Raw genomic sequence first — 17095 nt, forward strand, 5'->3', positions numbered from 1 at the left:
GAAGTTAATTCAGTTTGGGAAAGTTGTCCTGATAAGACAATTGCAGCAAAGAGATTTTGAAATGATAAGGGTAGCTGAGGGCTGTTTTTCAGTACTAGTTCGTGAACTGACACCCTTCCTCTTTCTTTTGTCTTTGCATAAATCTTTATCTGTGAAATTAATCATAAAGTCTGGTATTGTCCCAGCTGATTTCATTTGTGTCTTTGTCAACATTGAGGACTTAAAGCCACTAATTCTCAGCTGTGCTATGGGGGTGGGAACCAGCTCCTCTCCTGGAGTGCTGTGATTTTTATCTTGGCTGCTGACATTTGTGACACACACAAGTGGTGACAGCTCTTTCAGTTTTGACTTTTCACTGTCCTATCTGTGTGTACATACATACTAGACATGTGATTGTATTGTGATGTTTTCTGTATACACTTGCTCCTACTGGTAGACTAGAATGAGCAGAGAATACATTTTTAGGGTTCTCCAGCATAGGTTTTGCTGTCTGCTGAGGTTTGGATAATGCCCTGAGTTCTTGTATCTCAAAGTATTGTCTTGCTTTCTTTTTGTAGTATCTGCAAGGTTGTTGGTCACTATTAAAGCAAATCTTCGTTCAACATTGTTGAACTCTATTTGACACTAAAACCAAAAAGCTTTCAAAACCAATTAAAGAAAACTTTTTTTTTTAACTGGGCTTTTCTGACAGAAGCACTCCACCCTCCTGCAGTTCCTTGCCTTCTCAGGCAAAATCTGAGATTGTTCATCTGTTCTCCTGGTTGTCCAGGTGTCTGGTTCATTTTGTCTTGCAGCCACATTTAAGATAATTAAATCTGCAAATGTGATGGCGAAGGCTGGAGCTCCTCTTCTAATCTCTTAGCAGGCGAATTATTAAATTTGCTTCTTTTTCCTTAATCTGTCACCAGTGGTAGATCTCCGGGAACAAGTGTCTTAAAAAAGAGGTAGTATTGACTTCAGTGATAGAAGAAGGTAAAATGCTTTCAAATATTTCTATAGCACCTGTACATGTGGCACAGAATGGGTCTCCTAGATAATGTCCACTTTTGAAGAAGGATTTTTGTTTCTCTCTTTTTTGTTTCTTTTTTTTCCCATTTGAAAGCAATGGTGGTACTTTATAGTAAATACTTCTGAGAAGTCAAAGCATGAGAAACCTAGTTATAATGGTAAAAACATAATTTCTGTAAATTAGGTACTTTGTCAAAGATAATTTGTTAAAAATACAGCACACAATGATGAAAGATTGGGAAAAGCGTTGTTTGAATGCTGGTATTTTTTGGGTTTGTGCAGGACAGGATAACTTCAGGATGTTGATCTCATTGTGTTTTAATAGCCTTTCCTGTCTTTGTGTCACCAGCTTATTGTTAAAACAAGATGTATTTTACTGAATAGCAAAAAACCAATGAGCAAACAGAATAGAAGAAGCACTGTATATTGGGGATTGTCCAATATAGGGGAAGATTAAGGTGTAAATATATGATGAGTGGCACAGCAAGTCAAACTTTTGTGGTCACTCCTGGTACCACTATCAGAAGGACAGTGATAGTGTTACTCTTCCTCTCCCCATACTGCTGGGAGAAGTGCTTTTGCAGCAGTGTAGTAAACTGAATGATAAAATTGCTCTGAATTGGCACAGTGCTCTCTTCCTTCCAGCTTTGGTTAATTTTAACCTTGAGCTAGTTGAAAAAACGCTTGGTTTTGTATGAACAAGAGGGCACACACGGGTGTGTACTTGGGGGAAATTAAGAAATTGGCAAATGTTAAAGTAAAACCTTTGAATAAATGCAAAGTCATATCTTTAGGGCAAGGCTGAAGTGGCAAATTGTAGCTTGAGTACAAAACAATAAAATGTCTTCTGTGAAAACGGATGCAGAGTTATAAATGGAAAAAGAGCAGTGATGCAAAACTCTTGCTGTGATTGTCAAAGAGCCGCAGTTGCTGGTTTGCATTACAGGAGGTACATTGGTCAGGAGCTGATGAGGTTCAGTTGACTCCTGGTAGTCTGGCTCTTCCCAAAAGTTTCAGTTGGATTTTAGCTGAGGCAGAGAACTGAGTCATTTTTTGTACTGGTTCTTTCATTTATATTTTCCTGGACTAATAGTTTCTATCATCTGCATAATAAGTCACACTCATTAGCTCATTTGCATGGACAGCTCAGACTTTATCATGCTAATCTTTCTTACGCCTTTGAGGAAATCTTAGCAGCAGCAGCATCACAAGGAAGTCCCTGTGTCGTCATAGTTTTTCTTGCCAGGACAGCCATGGGACTTGTGTGGGAGTCTCTCCCAGGACAAGTATATTCCATAGTGTCTCTCCCAGGACAAGTGTATTCCATGGTGTCTGGTGTGAAGTGTCATGGCTGCACTGGATTTCATGCGGTAACGTGGCTGTGAAGGTTGCAGGCTTTATTTGTTGCAAAATGCTGATGTGGAGGTGGCCGCTCTGGTCTAGCAGAGTTCACCCTGCATGTTGGCATTGGCACTGGCGGGTCCCTTTGGAGGAAGAAAAAAGAAGGAAAATTAGGATTTTTTAAAATGTTGATTTCATATTTATAAAGAAAAAAACCCAACAAGCACAACATGAGATGGTGCTTTGTTGTTAGTGTCTAGCATGTAATACTTGCTGGTTTGCCTGGTTTTCTTCCCAGAGGAGATTTTTCACCATGATGTCAGTTTTTATTAATTTGGGCTGTTGGCTAGCTCAAATCTTGGTATTTACTGAATGAACTGAATTTTTCAACAGAGAAAAAGTACTTGAAGGGAAGATTATATTTTCAAGTCCTGGTACAGATTTTTGTGGTGCAGCTGAAAGAGTGGTGACTGAAAACCAAGCCGATGAGGTGTCGGCTTTGCTGAAAATACTGATGTTTCTGTACTATTCCCTTGGTACTGTGTCAGGATAAAAAATGTTTCTTTAACTTATGATTTCTAGTTTATGAAATTGCAGGATTTCCTCTTGTCTGTAATTACAGTCCATGTCTCTTTTTTTACATCTCCTTTGTACTGCAATAAGGAAACAAGTTGCAACAAATTTTTGCTAAATTAGTACTCCATTCTTGAAACTATTGTGATCTCTCTTGGGTTTTGCCTCCATTGGAATTGCAGCAGTAGAAAGAAAGTCTGTTTTTACTGAGGGGTCACGCCAGGTTACAGCCTAGGATATTAGTGCAGGCTGCAGAGGGGAGACACTTGGCTCAGCTCAGCCAGCTGGAACGCAGGGCTGGTTGTGTTGCGAAGTGGTGGTGCAATGTTTTATTGTATTTTTGTATGTTCTTTGTACCCCAATAGTTCATCCCTATCTCCCGCATTTCCACTCCCAGTTGGTTTGCCCCAGAGCCAAGCCGCTCCCCCGATGCTCCAATATGGTTATCCCAATATGGTTATCCCAATATGGTTATCCCCTCCCTTTGTTCTGGCACCTTCCCTGCCAATCGCCCAAACCCCTCCCGGAGTTCTGGATTGTTCTGTGCCCATCACCCGAGCCCTCCCTCCCTAATTACCCTTATATGGTCCCCATCAATCCCCCAAAACCCTGCCCCCTCGGATACCGCCCCTCTTGGAAATCCCCTAAACCTTGACGCCCCATTGGGGCATGTGACCCCTCTCCCTCCTCCCACCAGGACCATTGGACCAGGTGTAGGTCCTCCCCCCCAGCGTCCCTCCCTCCTGATCCACCTATTGGTCCCTACTCGGGTTACTCCCCTTGTTCCACCCCCCTTTATAAGGTGTAGCAGCACTGCAACTGTTGCTCGTTCACCGTGGATCCCTTCAATAAGTCTTGCGTTATATCCAGTGCCGAGCCTCCCTGCTACTTTTATGTTTCCCTTCGTGGAGGGCTGCTGACTGCTACAGTGCCTGGAGCCTTTGCTCCCCAGGGTAGAGCAGAGGCTTCAGAGGAGCAGCTTTAAAGCTCTGCACCTCCGGCTGCTCCCCACTCCTGCCGCACCCCGCTGGAGCCAGCCTGGGCAGTGGACAGCAGCGGTCACTGCGACATTGCCTCACGAGTGTGAGACTGCGCCCTGCTCATTCTAGTTGTGCTCAGGACATGAAGCCCTGGAATACAGACAATGGCCTGTTTTTGAGGGGGATGTCTCTGACCAGAGGAAAGAGAATCTTCTGCTCCTGGAAAAGCTTATTGAATTACTGTTCTCCGTGAAGAGGTGGGGAAAGTAGCTTGTTGGGTTGTTGAGTAACACTAACAATGGAAATTCAGTTCAGAGTAATTTTGAATCTAAAAAAAAAGAAAAAAGACCTTGTAAACCCAGCTATCTTTCATTTTATGCATACATTACATACCTCAGGAAAAGTGCTATGCAAATAGTTTGGAGATTTTTTTAAACGTGGTGGCAATTTTTTATACTTCCACCTATAAAACTGCGATCTTTCCAATCATAGAATTCAAAAGATGCCCAGAAGGCATAAAACAGTTTTTCTATATCTAAAAGTGTAATAATATCGAGGTTTTATACTATTAGATAGTCTGATGGTTAAAAGAAAGATCACATTGCAACAAGAAGCTGAGATGTGCCTTATAATTTTTCCCTCCCAGTTTGCACATGTGGTATACAATTTGAAAAGTGCATTAACTTAGCTTGCATGATGGCAAGCACGTAAATTTTGTGAAAGAGGTTAGGGTGATTCCATGTTTTAGGGTAGATAGAGGAAATGTTCTTTACGTGATTTTTAAGTGTGGCTTGGGGGGGTTTTAGCCGCACTTTCTGAGGAAATGAAGCTGAGGTATTGGCCAAGCCCACGAGAGGGGCTTTTGCCTGCCCAAAGCTTTGTAACACTTTGACAGTTTCAACAAATTTGTTAGGAGGACAGGGGCCTGTAGAGAGGGAAATGCATTGTTACTGCTCACAGTGAAGGGGAGAGTGCAGTGGGATACCAGTGCTTATTACACATCAGAAAATCCACAGGGGTGCACATCCTGAGACCAGAAGGCTGGAGAAGTCAGGATCTTTGGGTTTGCTGCTCTCCAAACGACTGGTTTGTGAAAAATTGTGGATATTTGCTATGAGCTATTAGCAGGATGATGTAATGGGTTGAAATAACGGTGAAGTAGCCAAAAGTGTGTGATCGGTAAGTCTGCTACATGACCTCATCTGCCACATATGAGTTGTCAGAACCTTATTTCTAACCAATGTCAGTGACTCATTGATCTTTTTTGTTTCATGTAAAAGGGAGTTTAAAGCAGCGGGAATGTTGAGCTCATAAGTGTTCTTACTCTTGTCTTTTTTCCAGTAATATGTCTGATGCTCTGGCAAATGCGGTGTGTGAGCGCTGCCAGACGCGGTTCGATCCTGCGGAGAGGATTGTGAACAGCAATGGGGAGCTCTATCACGAGAACTGCTTTGTCTGTGCTCAGTGCTTTCGGCAGTTCCCAGAGGGACTCTTTTATGAGGTGAGTTCTCAGACTGGGTGGCAGAGGTATAGCTCTGGTAAAGTGCAAGGAATTAAGTGAAGATTCTGGCAGAAATATGAATTCTCATCTTTTTTTGCATGTTTCTTAGCCGTAAATGTTTGTTGGCATTTTTTTTGAGGAGCTTCCAACTTAATTTCCCTTTTTTTCTTCTCATGTATTCCTTCAGTAACAGCAAAAGCTGCTCTTTGCATAAGAGGCATTTCAAAAAGAAAATTTAAAGTGTTTTGTTAATCATCACAGAATCACAAAATGGTTTGGGTTGGAAGGGACTTTACAGATCATCACATTCCAAACCCTGCCGTGGGCAGGGCCACTTTCCACTGGACCAGGCTGCTCAAAGCACTGTCCAACCTGGCCTTAATATTTCATTAGACATAAGTGAATTTTTGTCTTTATTTTTAGACATATTGTACCAAACTGTTCCGGTTGGGCAACTGAAATAAGTGAATCCGTTTAAAAGCTAGGTTGAATTTTTTTTACAGAATATGCACAAACACATATTTTGATTAACACATTATTTTAAACTTGCTGTATTTTATTTTGACATGAGTTTTAGCCTCATGTAGGAGTAGTAGTTCTGAACTAAACTAAAGCAAAAATGAAGTTAAAGGTAACTATAGGAAAAGGATTGGGGTATTCTTCAGGAGTTTTACTGTCTTGTAGCAGCATTGCTATTAACTTAGCTGTGCAAATTCACCATGAGGCTGAAACCATATGTGGGTATTTCTTTAAGAAGAACCTTTAGGAGTTGAAAAACAGGTGTGTAGGGTGCTAGAAGTGGTCAGCTTGACTGACCTTGACTAAATGGTCATATCAATGGAAAATCATGCCGAACATGATTTACATGTCAAGATGTAAAAGTAGTTTGGTTATTCATGATGCCTCCTTCTCTCTTGTTCTGTTTGCAGTTTGAAGGTAGGAAGTACTGTGAGCATGACTTCCAGATGCTGTTTGCTCCTTGCTGCGGGGAATGTGGTAAGATGTGGCAAATAACAAGACAAGGGGTAACAACTACAGGGCTGTGCAAAATTCGCAGCATTGCTGTGACATCCAGCCTTGGGCTGGAATTGTTAGGGTCATTTTAAGGAGCCAGGAGCTCTGGATGGGTACAAAGCATGATACCAGGAGTGATTTGGGGTTATCCGGGTTGTGGGAATAATTGGGGTTTTTCCAGAGTTAGACTGTGATAGTACTTATGGAACTAAAGTGGAAGGACTGTGAAGGACAGTAGATTTTGATAAGACTATTTTCTGCATGCATCTCATGCTTTCCTTTTGCAGGTGAGTTCATTATTGGGCGTGTTATCAAGGCAATGAACAACAACTGGCACCCAGAATGTTTCCGCTGTGAGCTCTGCGATGTAACCCTTGCTGACCTGGGTTTTGTGAAGAACGCTGGCAGGTAAGATGGAGCAGGAGGTCGGAAAGTTTTATCCTTGTGTTATTGATACAGCAGTGAGATGCTGAGGGTGGTCAGTTAGTTTTACACTGAGAAGGAAAGCTTGAAAAGGTACAGAAGAAACTTTAAGGAATAACCTGTTAGGTGGGAAGTTCTTCATCCAATGGAACATGCAGGAACCTCAAATTTTAGTGGCTAGTGGATGGGTTCTGGAAAAGAAAGGGATTTCAGGCAGAAGACTGCATAGTAAGTGAGAAAAAGGGATTACATGATCTCAGGCAGGCTGTTTATCAAGTAAACTGCTGAGCAGGAAATCAAGATGTAGCAAAAGGCCAAAAGAATAACACAATGATTGCAGCAAAGTCTTTTCAGCCTGTGATTCCACTGGTCTTCAGAAATCATTCATTTTAAATGCAGAAATATTAAAATGAATCCTAGAGGTTGATTAATGCATTTAATTCAGAAATAAGAAATAAAAACACAAAAGGGAGTTTATACAAAAACATACCATTTTAAGAAAATAAAACAATCCAGCAGTTAGCAGAAAGTGTTGCACAATTCAGAGTGAATTCTAGACTTTCATATTACGAGCAAAGTCTAGTAGTTTCCTAGAGTTTATATTTTCACTAACTAAATGGTGAAGGAAGGAAGAAAAGGTCATATACTTGTACCTGTCCAGCAGAGAGTCCTATCAACTCCCTCTTCTTTTTCATACTGCATGCAACCTCTGTGCCTTAGTTTTTTGAGCTGGGCATAACTGATTTTCTTTTGGCGCCTAAGCTTGCTAGAAGGGGCTGTTGGAATAGCTTAAGGTGTTTGGGGAAAGCAGTCAGGATAAAAGCAGTTCAAGCAAGATAAAGTATGTTTGATTTTGAAATTTGTGGACCAAATCTAAAATGGTAAGGAACTTGCTCCCAAAAGCATAGCAGAGAGATAGGTGTGTGTATCTACATAAGAATATATTTCACCTGTCACATGATTTCCTATAGTACTTATCTCCATAACATTGAAGCAGTCTTCTAGTAAATATTGTTGGAAACTCTTGAGTTCTTTTTTGCACTTTTCATTGTACCTGGTCTACCCTAGTCTGCCTGTCACTTCCAGGCATATTCCGCTGGATGCAATTTGTCTCAGTAAGAATCAAGATAATCCCTACTTTATCTATAGTGAAGGAATAGTCCTGCTAGATAAGTCACAAAAAAGAACTGTAAACCATCTTAAAGCTAGGAATCTTTTCCGTCTTAATTCCAGTCCTGGCTGGGTTCATTGCATCATTCTGGTCTTTTTTTTTTCTTGTCACCATTTGGTACCAATTTTCTATTACATGTAAACACATTGAATGCAGGGACTTGAACAAGATGTGCAAATATGGGGTTTTTTCATCAGGCAGATCTATCTCAGGAGCGCATCTCTACTGCTGGCACAATGTGAAATTTTAAATAAGGTGTATACATTGTGCAGAGGAAGCACTGAGTGCTTTGGGAAGTAAGTTCTTTAAAAAAAAAGAAATACATAGGTCCATTTCCCTCTTTGCCCCCTTCCCTATTCCTAAGTGCTCAACCCTCAGTTTCATTTCTTGGAAATCAGTAGAACTGTCCTTCTCTTTGCAGTTTCAGGAATATAAACACACGTGTTCTCTATGGTCAGAGGGGTTCTTGTTATGGCAGTCCCATGAAAACAACAGAACTTTCCTTCCCAGGATGAATTTGACTCTGGGTGGACTGTCTTGCTGCATATTTGTGCTCTCAACTGGTTTTGGTGGAAGAGAGTGTTCACGAGAACTGACAAGTCATGTTCACAGTTCAGATTTAGCACTTAGTGAGCTTTCATTTGTCTTACCCTCATATGTTTGAGGCAACATTACAGTCTTTTTGATACAAAACAGATTGCACAAAGCCTCACGGAATTTCTCAGCTACAAAAAAGTACATGACGGGGTCGAACGCCCCGTTGAGGCTGGTGAGGCAGGAAGTGATGCGGTTGCTGAGGGCCAGGAGACGCTGTGTTTCACAGGAAGCTTTGGTCCCGATGTAATGAAGAATATAAATGTAGCGATTGACATGATAAGGTACAAAGCAAATCAGAAAGATCATCAGGACCATGATGATCATTTTGACAGCTTTTTCCTTCAGGTGTTTCTCAACTCTGTTCCCGCTCTTCAGGCTTCGGATGATGAGTAAGTAGCAAGTCACAGTTGTAACAAAGGGGAAGGTGAATGCCACTGCTAAGGACACGAGGGCATGACGTGATGCCTTTTCTCTGTAGAGCTGCAGGCAGACAGTTGTGTTTTTCATCTGGACTGTCTGCACACTGAGCAGCAGAGGTGCCATTGCCACACCAACGATAACCCACAGAAAGACACATGCCACATGGGCATAGCGGGACCTGCGCAGCTTGATGGACTTCACAGGGTGCACAATGGCCAGGAAACGGTCAACACTGATGCACATCAGGAAGTAGATACTGGCATACATGTTGAGGTAAAAAAGGAAGCCAGTGAGTCTGCATGGGATCTCACCAAATGGCCAATGGTTACCAGAAAAATGATATACCAGCCGGGTGGGAAGTACCAGCACGAAGGACAGGTCAGCCACAGCAAGATGCATCAGGAAAACGTTGGCAGGTGTGCCCGACTTTTGGTCCCGGATGAAAAGCCAAAAAGCCAGGGCATTGCCAGCAAAAGCCAGGATGAAGTCCAGAAAGTAGAAAGTGGCGAAAAGCATGTTCTCAAGGTGTGTCTCTTTGCCACATTGCTCTGATGTTTCCAAAGCGAAATTTGATTGATTTGAGCAATTGAAGAGCAGGCTTGAATCTGCTGGCCCATTCATTTTTCCCCCACAGTTTTGAAGAAAAAAGCCCTAAATCTGAAAGAATTAAGACAGTATATTACTAAAGAGCCTGGGTTTGTGGAAAACAAACAACCCCAACAAAAGACCCAAAAACCCATACATGAAAGTGAACAATGTCTCCTGTTTGCTAGCATCAGTGTTTAGTATACAGGTCAGTCTGAATTTAAAACTTATATTAAAATTCTGAATACCCTCTGCTCAGCTGGGTTTACCACAGCAGTAATTTCTGTGGAAGGAACCCCAATGAAGAGCTGGCTAGCTGGTGATGAGCTTGTCTCCAACCTGTGCTGAGGTCACTTGTATAACCAGGTAGTGAGATGCTTGTGTCCCTGGTTAAGAGGAGTAGGAGTGAGTTCTGTATGTCGAACTAGAAAGTATTTGCTGTGTTTTGATTTGAAAGCCTGAGGACTGAGGAGTTCCTGATGAGTTAGCTTTTCTGAGCACAGGTATCTGTTGTAAGGTGATCTAGATTAGAATATCTGTCCTGTTCTTAGAATAGATAAAAGACAGGTCAAGTACTGCTGTTATTTTAAAAATCCACAGGGTTCCTGAAAACATTTGAACATTATTTTGGTCTAAAATCCTCTGTTGAAGGCAAATACACCTAGTTCCAATATAGGAGGAAACTTTTCAGATGGGTAGCAAGCATCTCATTTGACACTGAATTGGCTCAGGGAAGATTTTAAATAATGCCCATGCTGTCAGTCACCTGTCAAAGTGTCGTCCTTCCCTGCAGCTTTTATCTTCCAACATAGCTCTCTCTTTTCCTCCCTCAAAAGCCCAAGCTCCCCTGTAGCTTATCCAGGGCCTTTTCCAAATAGCAGCTTAGTAAAACTGATCTTAGCTTTGCCGGTCTCTGTTTGCAATGTCCTGAACAGCATCAACAAGAAGTGTGATAGGATATTCTGAGCACCTACCCATGGCTTTTTATACATTGCTCATCTGTGGGTATAGGTGGTAGGGAAATGCAGGCAGTCTGAAATTCCAGCATTGTCTCTATTACTTGGATTCCTCAGAAGTGTTACAGTATGTGCAGCAGTACCTCCATTGTGCTGACCATTGCATTTTGTACTGACTGACCATTTCTCCGTGATAGTCAATAAATATTTAAATACATCTGTTAAGCACTGCGTCCCACTCCCCAACAGAACTCATTGTTCAGATGTCTAAAAATACTGGGTTCATAGAGAAACCGAAATGGGATTAAGGACAAACAAATATATTGGAAAATGTAAGAAAATTCAAGATAATTAATATCTTCAGTTTGGCTGCTGCTACTTTCAGGTGAACAGAAAACTGGAATAGCTGGAGATTAATGTGCTGGATCACTTCTGTTTGGTTCACAGCTGAAGAGACAAAGTCAACAGCAGGGAGAGTGGATGAAATTCAGAAATTGGAAGTTCTTTCTATGGTGCTTCTTCATACATTGCCTGAATACCCTTCTGGATTTGAGTATTTGTAACAAGGTGCTATCTTGCCATTACTTGAAATTGCACGTGCAAGGAAGGCTGGAAAGCCCTTATGTCCTTATCTACAAAAATACATGTGAAATTGTGCTTTCACATACAAAAGGAGAATGCCCTGCTGCATTTTTTTTTCTGTGAAGGTCACAAGTTTACAGAGGAGGCCACAATTTTTTGTTAATAGTATTCATTTGTCCCTTACAAAGTAAAACCTGCAAGTATTCTTGAACCACAAGAGTTTAAAGTTTGTGTGGGATAGTAACATTGACTCACATACTTGCCCTCCCTGGAAAGAGTTAGTTTAAATATGTATTTTTCTGTTGCATACCAAAAGAGAAACACGCCAGACCATGCCTTTTTATTGGCTGTTAATTTACAGTGGTGCATATCACCTCATATTCTAGCTATTAAGCCTTTTCTTGGTGTCAGGCCCATTGTTTAATTATGCTTTTCATCTGCAAAAAGTGTAAATCAGGTGATCTTTATGTCAGGGACAAGGTGGTCTGATGGCTAAACATTGCTCTATCCATGGTTGTGACACCTGTGCAAGCAGCAAACACTGCCTTGGAGCGCCTGAAAAGGCAGAAGCACAGATTGGGATGGCTCTTGTCTTACTGATAATGCTTTAAATCAGTTCCTGAAATGAAGGACTAGGCAGACTTTTCCCTGTTTACAAGCTAATTACTAAGGGTTTAGCAGCATAATACACTGAGCCAATTCTATTTGAGCTGATTTCCTAAGGAGGATCTTGGAAATTCAGATTCAGCTGCGTGTCAGTGCCAGACCTAGAATAGGCAAGACTTCAAAGTTGAGAGTTTTATCCTCACTGATGACAGCACTGAGTGTGCTATGGATTTCTATACAGACATGATTTCGGTGCAAAACGCTGTGGGTTGGAGGAGAAAGGAGAATGTCAGAGCTATCTGGAAGCCCAGTATGTCAGTGTCAGGAAGAGAGAGGCTTAGAACTAATGATAGAATTGAAATAGATTCAGTCTTTGCAAATGACGGCCTTCATAGGAGAGCTGCTGTTACCTAATTTACTTTTTAGAGCAAGGTGAAGTGAGATGATTTTCGATACTTGGTTTGAAGTTATAGAAAAGGGAAGTGGTCCTCTTTCTAATTTTGCTTATGTTTTAAGTTAGAAGGAAATTTTAATTACAGCTTTAATATTTTTTTTGTAATTCTGCTTATTGGTTGAAAACAGTGGTGTAGCACTTGAGTAGGTTCGGAAAAAAGCCAACATGTCACTAGAATTAATTGTTGGGCTTATTTTTAGAATTTATATGTTTTCAACAAAATTCTACAGCTTTAGAAAAGTAATAATTCTCTGACAGTGTGTTCTCTAGAAGGTGTCAAAAGCCCTTTGCTGTTATTTGCAATTCCATGCCTATTCTCCTCAGGTTTATCCTATAAATTTAAAATAAATGTGTGTAGGTTTTTTATGCTTATAGACAAAGCACTGGGATTCCTATAGTCTGTATAAATGCTGAGAGCAAACTAGAAACCGTTCCAAATAACCTAGAATATGTAGTTTTTGTTAAGCTGTATGGTGCAAGAAGCTTTCATTCCACAGACAGAAAACTCCTTTAGGAGTCTGGCTCATTATCCAACAATTTCCGCTTGGACTGCACTCTTGATGCTGTGTGAATATTTAGTGACTTACGTATTGCTAAACAGAGCACTGTTCTGGAATTAGCCATTATCCCAGGCCTCCCAGGGCAGAGCTGTAATGGGGATGCCACTGCTCATTTGAAATGCATGCACTCTGACCATATTTCATGCCCTTTTTCTCTTCTGCTCAGAAACAAGCAAGAGAACAATCCACAAGGCTGTCAGTATGGACATAATGCAGTCACTCTTTCAGCAGATGCTCTGTCTGGCATTAATGAAGGAACTAGCAGGAGAAATCTTTAGCTCCTTGTACTCAGTTACCTAGCTAGTTTGCAAGGAGCTTTTGTTTGCCCACTGCAGATAAACTTGACCTATATGTTCGGGTTTGTGGTGGGTATCAGAAACTGCTGTTCTTGCTCTCAGCTAGAGCAGTTTCTGGTATGATTATACTGGTTTGTGCATTTTTATGATTATGAGTTTAGTGTTCTGTCAAATGAGCATTTCCTATCTTTCACTCAAAGTACTCTTCATTAGAAATAGTCCGTTTCTGGCTGAAGTTATTCTCCTGAAAATCACTCTCTGCTGAGCCTGTACTTCAGCTGAAATACTTGGTTTTTGTGAGCATGAAAGCAGTGTCAGAGAGCACTGGACACAACATTACAAATGGCACAAATGGATATACATTAGATACAAAAGTTTGGAAACCTTTTTTGTTTTGAAGGAGTGATGTAAAAGAAAGGCGAGGAAATTATTCTTTGAAGTTCAAAAAACGCTGCCTATTCTTAGATTCAGACATTTCCGTTATATTCATCCACCTCAGTATGTGTTCTGCTCCTCACTGGCACCAGCTAAAACTAATGCCATTAGGAAAGCTCCTAAAAAAGGAATACTCCTAAAAAAAGTATGCTCCTAAAGCCCCTAGTAACAAAAGTTTGTCTCTTACCTCTTTACAATGCAGTCCTGTAGGTGGAGTATAGGGTCCTTTTGGGGAATATCTCAACGAACTCCTTCTGATGACAGCAAACTAGGTAGAAGCAGAGCAGAGCAAACAAGATGATCCCAAGAGAGTGCACAGTTGCAGAGCTGCTCTGGGCAGAGAGGGGAGCCCCCTCTATATAGAGTCCTCCTTGCTCTGATAGCACATTATCAGCTCAGTCACACAACAGAGCAGGGGAGAGGACACCCCAGCACTGAGGAGCAGTCTTCATCCCAGCTGAGCTCTTGGCACTGGGGCTGCTGCTGTTGGTATAGATATGAGTATCCTGCATGAATATTCCAGTGTTCATGGTGCTTACTGAAGGCTGCTACTGAACCCCCAGCCCTAAACACAGAATCCTTGGAGTCCCCTGATTATTTGAGGAGGCTGGAGAGATGCATTGTTTGAGGGCAATCTAGTATTAATAGGCACAACAGGACATTTCAGAACGGGATAATTCCATAATGGTGGGAGTGGGGAGGGGGGGAGGGTGAGGGAGAGGGGAGGCTGCTATGGTAACAGCTTAGCCTGTCCAACACTTCCCTTTGCTTCCAATAGAGAGGGTCTGTGGGAGGGCAGAGGGCTTGTGAGTGGGGAGGGGGCTGATAATGGTTTATCAGTGCAAACGGCTGAAGGCGTCTCATTCAGCTGGATGAGAGGGGTCTCTTTCAGGACACTTGCTTCGGGGTCTCCATGTCCAGCCCTGTATAATTACTCTGCGTTTGATAGTGCTGAATAAAATTGATGCCTTTATGCTGAGATGAGCACAGCTGCATGTTTCCTTATAATGGGGTGCTGTCTGCTTTTTCTGGACTCCGTCTGGGCGGACAGTACTTCCAGCCCTGGACAGAGATACTTGCTGACAGGAGGGCTCAGATTTGGAGAGAATAATAATGATACTTAGCACTTAGGCGCCTGCCAGCTGAGAGTCATAAACGTTTGAGGCCTCACAACAACATCTGTGTTGTATTCTTATCCCCATTTCACAGATCGAAGGGTGAGTGATTCATCACGGCAGAATTTTGAAATGGGCCCTGTGAAGAACCTAATACTTCATCCATAAATCTGCCCTTTCCATTTGAACTTTTCCTTTTGTCTGATGTGTTTTGAGAATGACCTGTGAATCTCAGTGAGTGTTTGACATAGTGATACAGTGAAAGGAATTAAGCAGACTTGTTGGTTTTGGGACAAAGCAACCCACAGAAGTCGTTCTCTGTCATTTTTCTTTTATCATAAATTCTTCCCAGCCCACAGCATTGCAGCTAGAGGGATAGGTAATAGGCAACTAAACTGAACAGCTTCTCGTCAGAGCTCCTAAATATTGGGATAAAACTGGTGGCTTCCATCAGCCTTCACAAGTTTTTTACACCTTCACCTGAGCTTTGCTGCCAGAAATTTGAGTTATCTGCCTGTTTAGAAGTGTACTTGTAATATGTTCAAGAACATGTGCTAGGAACACACTGGCTTTTACCACATAAAGCTGCATAGTTCTTAATTTTCTTTGACTTAGGAGTAAAAGGAATTTGTAGGCAAGAAGAGGTCTCTTGTTTATCCTAGATATTGAAGACTAAGGAATCCAGCCATGGTAAAAGCAGTACACTTTGGTTTGATACATTTTATTCTCTCTCCTTGACTCCCTCCCAGTGCTGTAGTGCCCCTGTTATGGTTGGATCCATTAGTAATAGAGAGAGGGTGTTGCCACTTTTCCTTGTCCAGCTATCAGAAAAGATCTAGAGGGTTGGAAAGGATCCCTAGAAGAATGACTGGGTGATATCCCTGATGGCATATAAATCAGTGAATGTTGGAGGAGTATTCTAAGGAAATACAACTGTGTGACTGCTTCATACTCATATTCTTGTCTGTGCAACTGGAGTGAAATATTGGATACCAAACTGAATTATGTTTAGTCTGACCTCAGAAGACAGTTCTGTTACATAAAGTACTTCTCACAGTATGCACTATATGTTGTTTTAGGAGAAAGAGTTTTTAAATATTTTCTTTCCTTTACTTTGTTCAACCAGGCATCTGTGCAGGCCATGCCATAACCGTGAAAAAGCTAAGGGACTGGGCAAGTACATCTGTCAGAAGTGCCACTTGATAATTGATGAGCAGCCTCTGATGTTTAGGAATGATTCCTATCATCCAGATCACTTCAACTGCACCCACTGTGGGTATGTTGTCATACTGTAAACTCTGACAAAAAAGGAGAGAGACAAACAGTTCAGTCAGCAGTGCAGTCCTTCCCAAAATCTAAACTTTGCTGCCTTCACATTGTTGAGCAAATAGAAATTGTGTAAGGAGAAACTGAAATAAGTTTGGAAAAAATACAGGAATTTTAGTTTTATTTTGCCATTCAATGTTCTCTTATTCTAACATTGGATAATGTTAGTTTATAATGAAAGTGAAAATAGTTCCTGAGCATGAACTTATCTGAAAGGTTGTGTGCAGATTACCATAGCAGAGTTTTCCAAAGATAGTAGATACCAGGCTGTCCAAAATAGTTTAACTTTGAATTCCTAGATAGAAAAAAAAAAAAAGATGGCTTGATGAGCTGTGTCAGTTGTGTGGCACAGTCCATTAGCACGCTGATACCTGTCTGACCTGAATTACTTACCACGAAGGCATTTTACCTGGGCACAGTATTGCCCCAGAATGGGTAAGAGTCCAAGTAAATGTCTCAGTATTGAGCACTGCTAGGATGGTTCTTGTACCTGAGCTCTCCCATTCAAAGGTAATTCGAGTCTTAGCATGACAGTGCAATGTTCCCTGTAAGTGAACCTCATCTTTCTGTGGGACTGTGCAGCTGCAGACATGATGTCCCACATATGTTCTTGTCTGGCAAACTGAGAAAACAATTTTAGAAAGATGAGATGACAATAACTGTGTTTCACTAGCTAAACTTAATGACTGCATTTGTAGCATGAATGTTACCTAAGTTAACTTTCAAATTTAGTCTTCCAAAACTTCCTCCTGGGCATTGAAGAGTTTCCCTCGGTGTTCTTACTTCAGGGACATGTTTGTGTTCCCAGGAAGGAGCTGACTGCCGAGGCCCGGGAGCTGAAGGGGGAGCTGTACTGCCTGCCATGCCACGACAAGATGGGGATCCCCATCTGCGGCGCCTGCCGCAGGCCCATCGAGGGCCGGGTGGTCAATGCTCTGGGGAAGCAATGGCATGTGGAGGTGAGGCCTGTCTGAAGCTCAAACTTCCTTCAAGAGCTGCTTTGGAAGAGGACTAGTGCTGGTTGGAAGCTGTAGACATGAAGGTGGTCTGTAATAGATGAATTCAGACAAAACCCAGTTGCTTATGTTTCAGATTGTCTTCACTTTTGTGAGTGAATGAATTACAGCAGGGCCATCAGGATTCCTAAGAAAG

The 17095-nt window shown here is 41.7% G+C and overlaps 2 protein-coding genes across 3 annotated transcripts in view; one reads left to right on the plus strand and one right to left on the minus strand.

Moving 5' to 3' along the window:
- Window positions 1-17095, plus strand: part of LIMS2 (LIM zinc finger domain containing 2) — a 34445-nt gene that overhangs the window by 10216 nt on the left and 7134 nt on the right. Inside the window, exons 2-6 of one of the 2 annotated variants that reach the window (XM_032120063.1) lie at window positions 5244-5403; window positions 6333-6399; window positions 6705-6825; window positions 15744-15893; window positions 16752-16902. In XM_032120063.1, coding sequence (XP_031975954.1) covers window positions 5244-5403; window positions 6333-6399; window positions 6705-6825; window positions 15744-15893; window positions 16752-16902 — 649 coding nt within the window. Of the gene's footprint in view, window positions 1-5243; window positions 5404-6332; window positions 6400-6704; window positions 6826-15743; window positions 15894-16751; window positions 16903-17095 lie in introns of those variants that run through there. The other variant, XM_032120064.1, reaches the window with a different exon arrangement.
- On the minus strand, window positions 8073-13936 carry GPR17 (G protein-coupled receptor 17). The gene is made up of 2 exons (XM_032120062.1): window positions 13690-13936; window positions 8073-9685 (listed from the first exon to the last, which is right to left on the minus strand). Exon 2 carries the CDS (start codon window positions 9647-9649, stop codon window positions 8618-8620), a length of 1032 nt encoding a protein of 343 aa, XP_031975953.1. The 5' UTR covers window positions 9650-9685; window positions 13690-13936; the 3' UTR covers window positions 8073-8617.

This window comes from Corvus moneduloides, chromosome 10, assembly GCF_009650955.1.
Source record: "Corvus moneduloides isolate bCorMon1 chromosome 10, bCorMon1.pri, whole genome shotgun sequence".
NCBI lineage: Eukaryota > Metazoa > Chordata > Aves > Passeriformes > Corvidae > Corvus > Corvus moneduloides.

Excerpts from the sequence above, each read along its gene's own strand:
- GPR17 (XM_032120062.1), bottom strand. The coding sequence starts at position 9,649 with ATGAATGGGCCAGCAGATTCAAGCCTGCTCTTCAATTGCTCAAATCAA.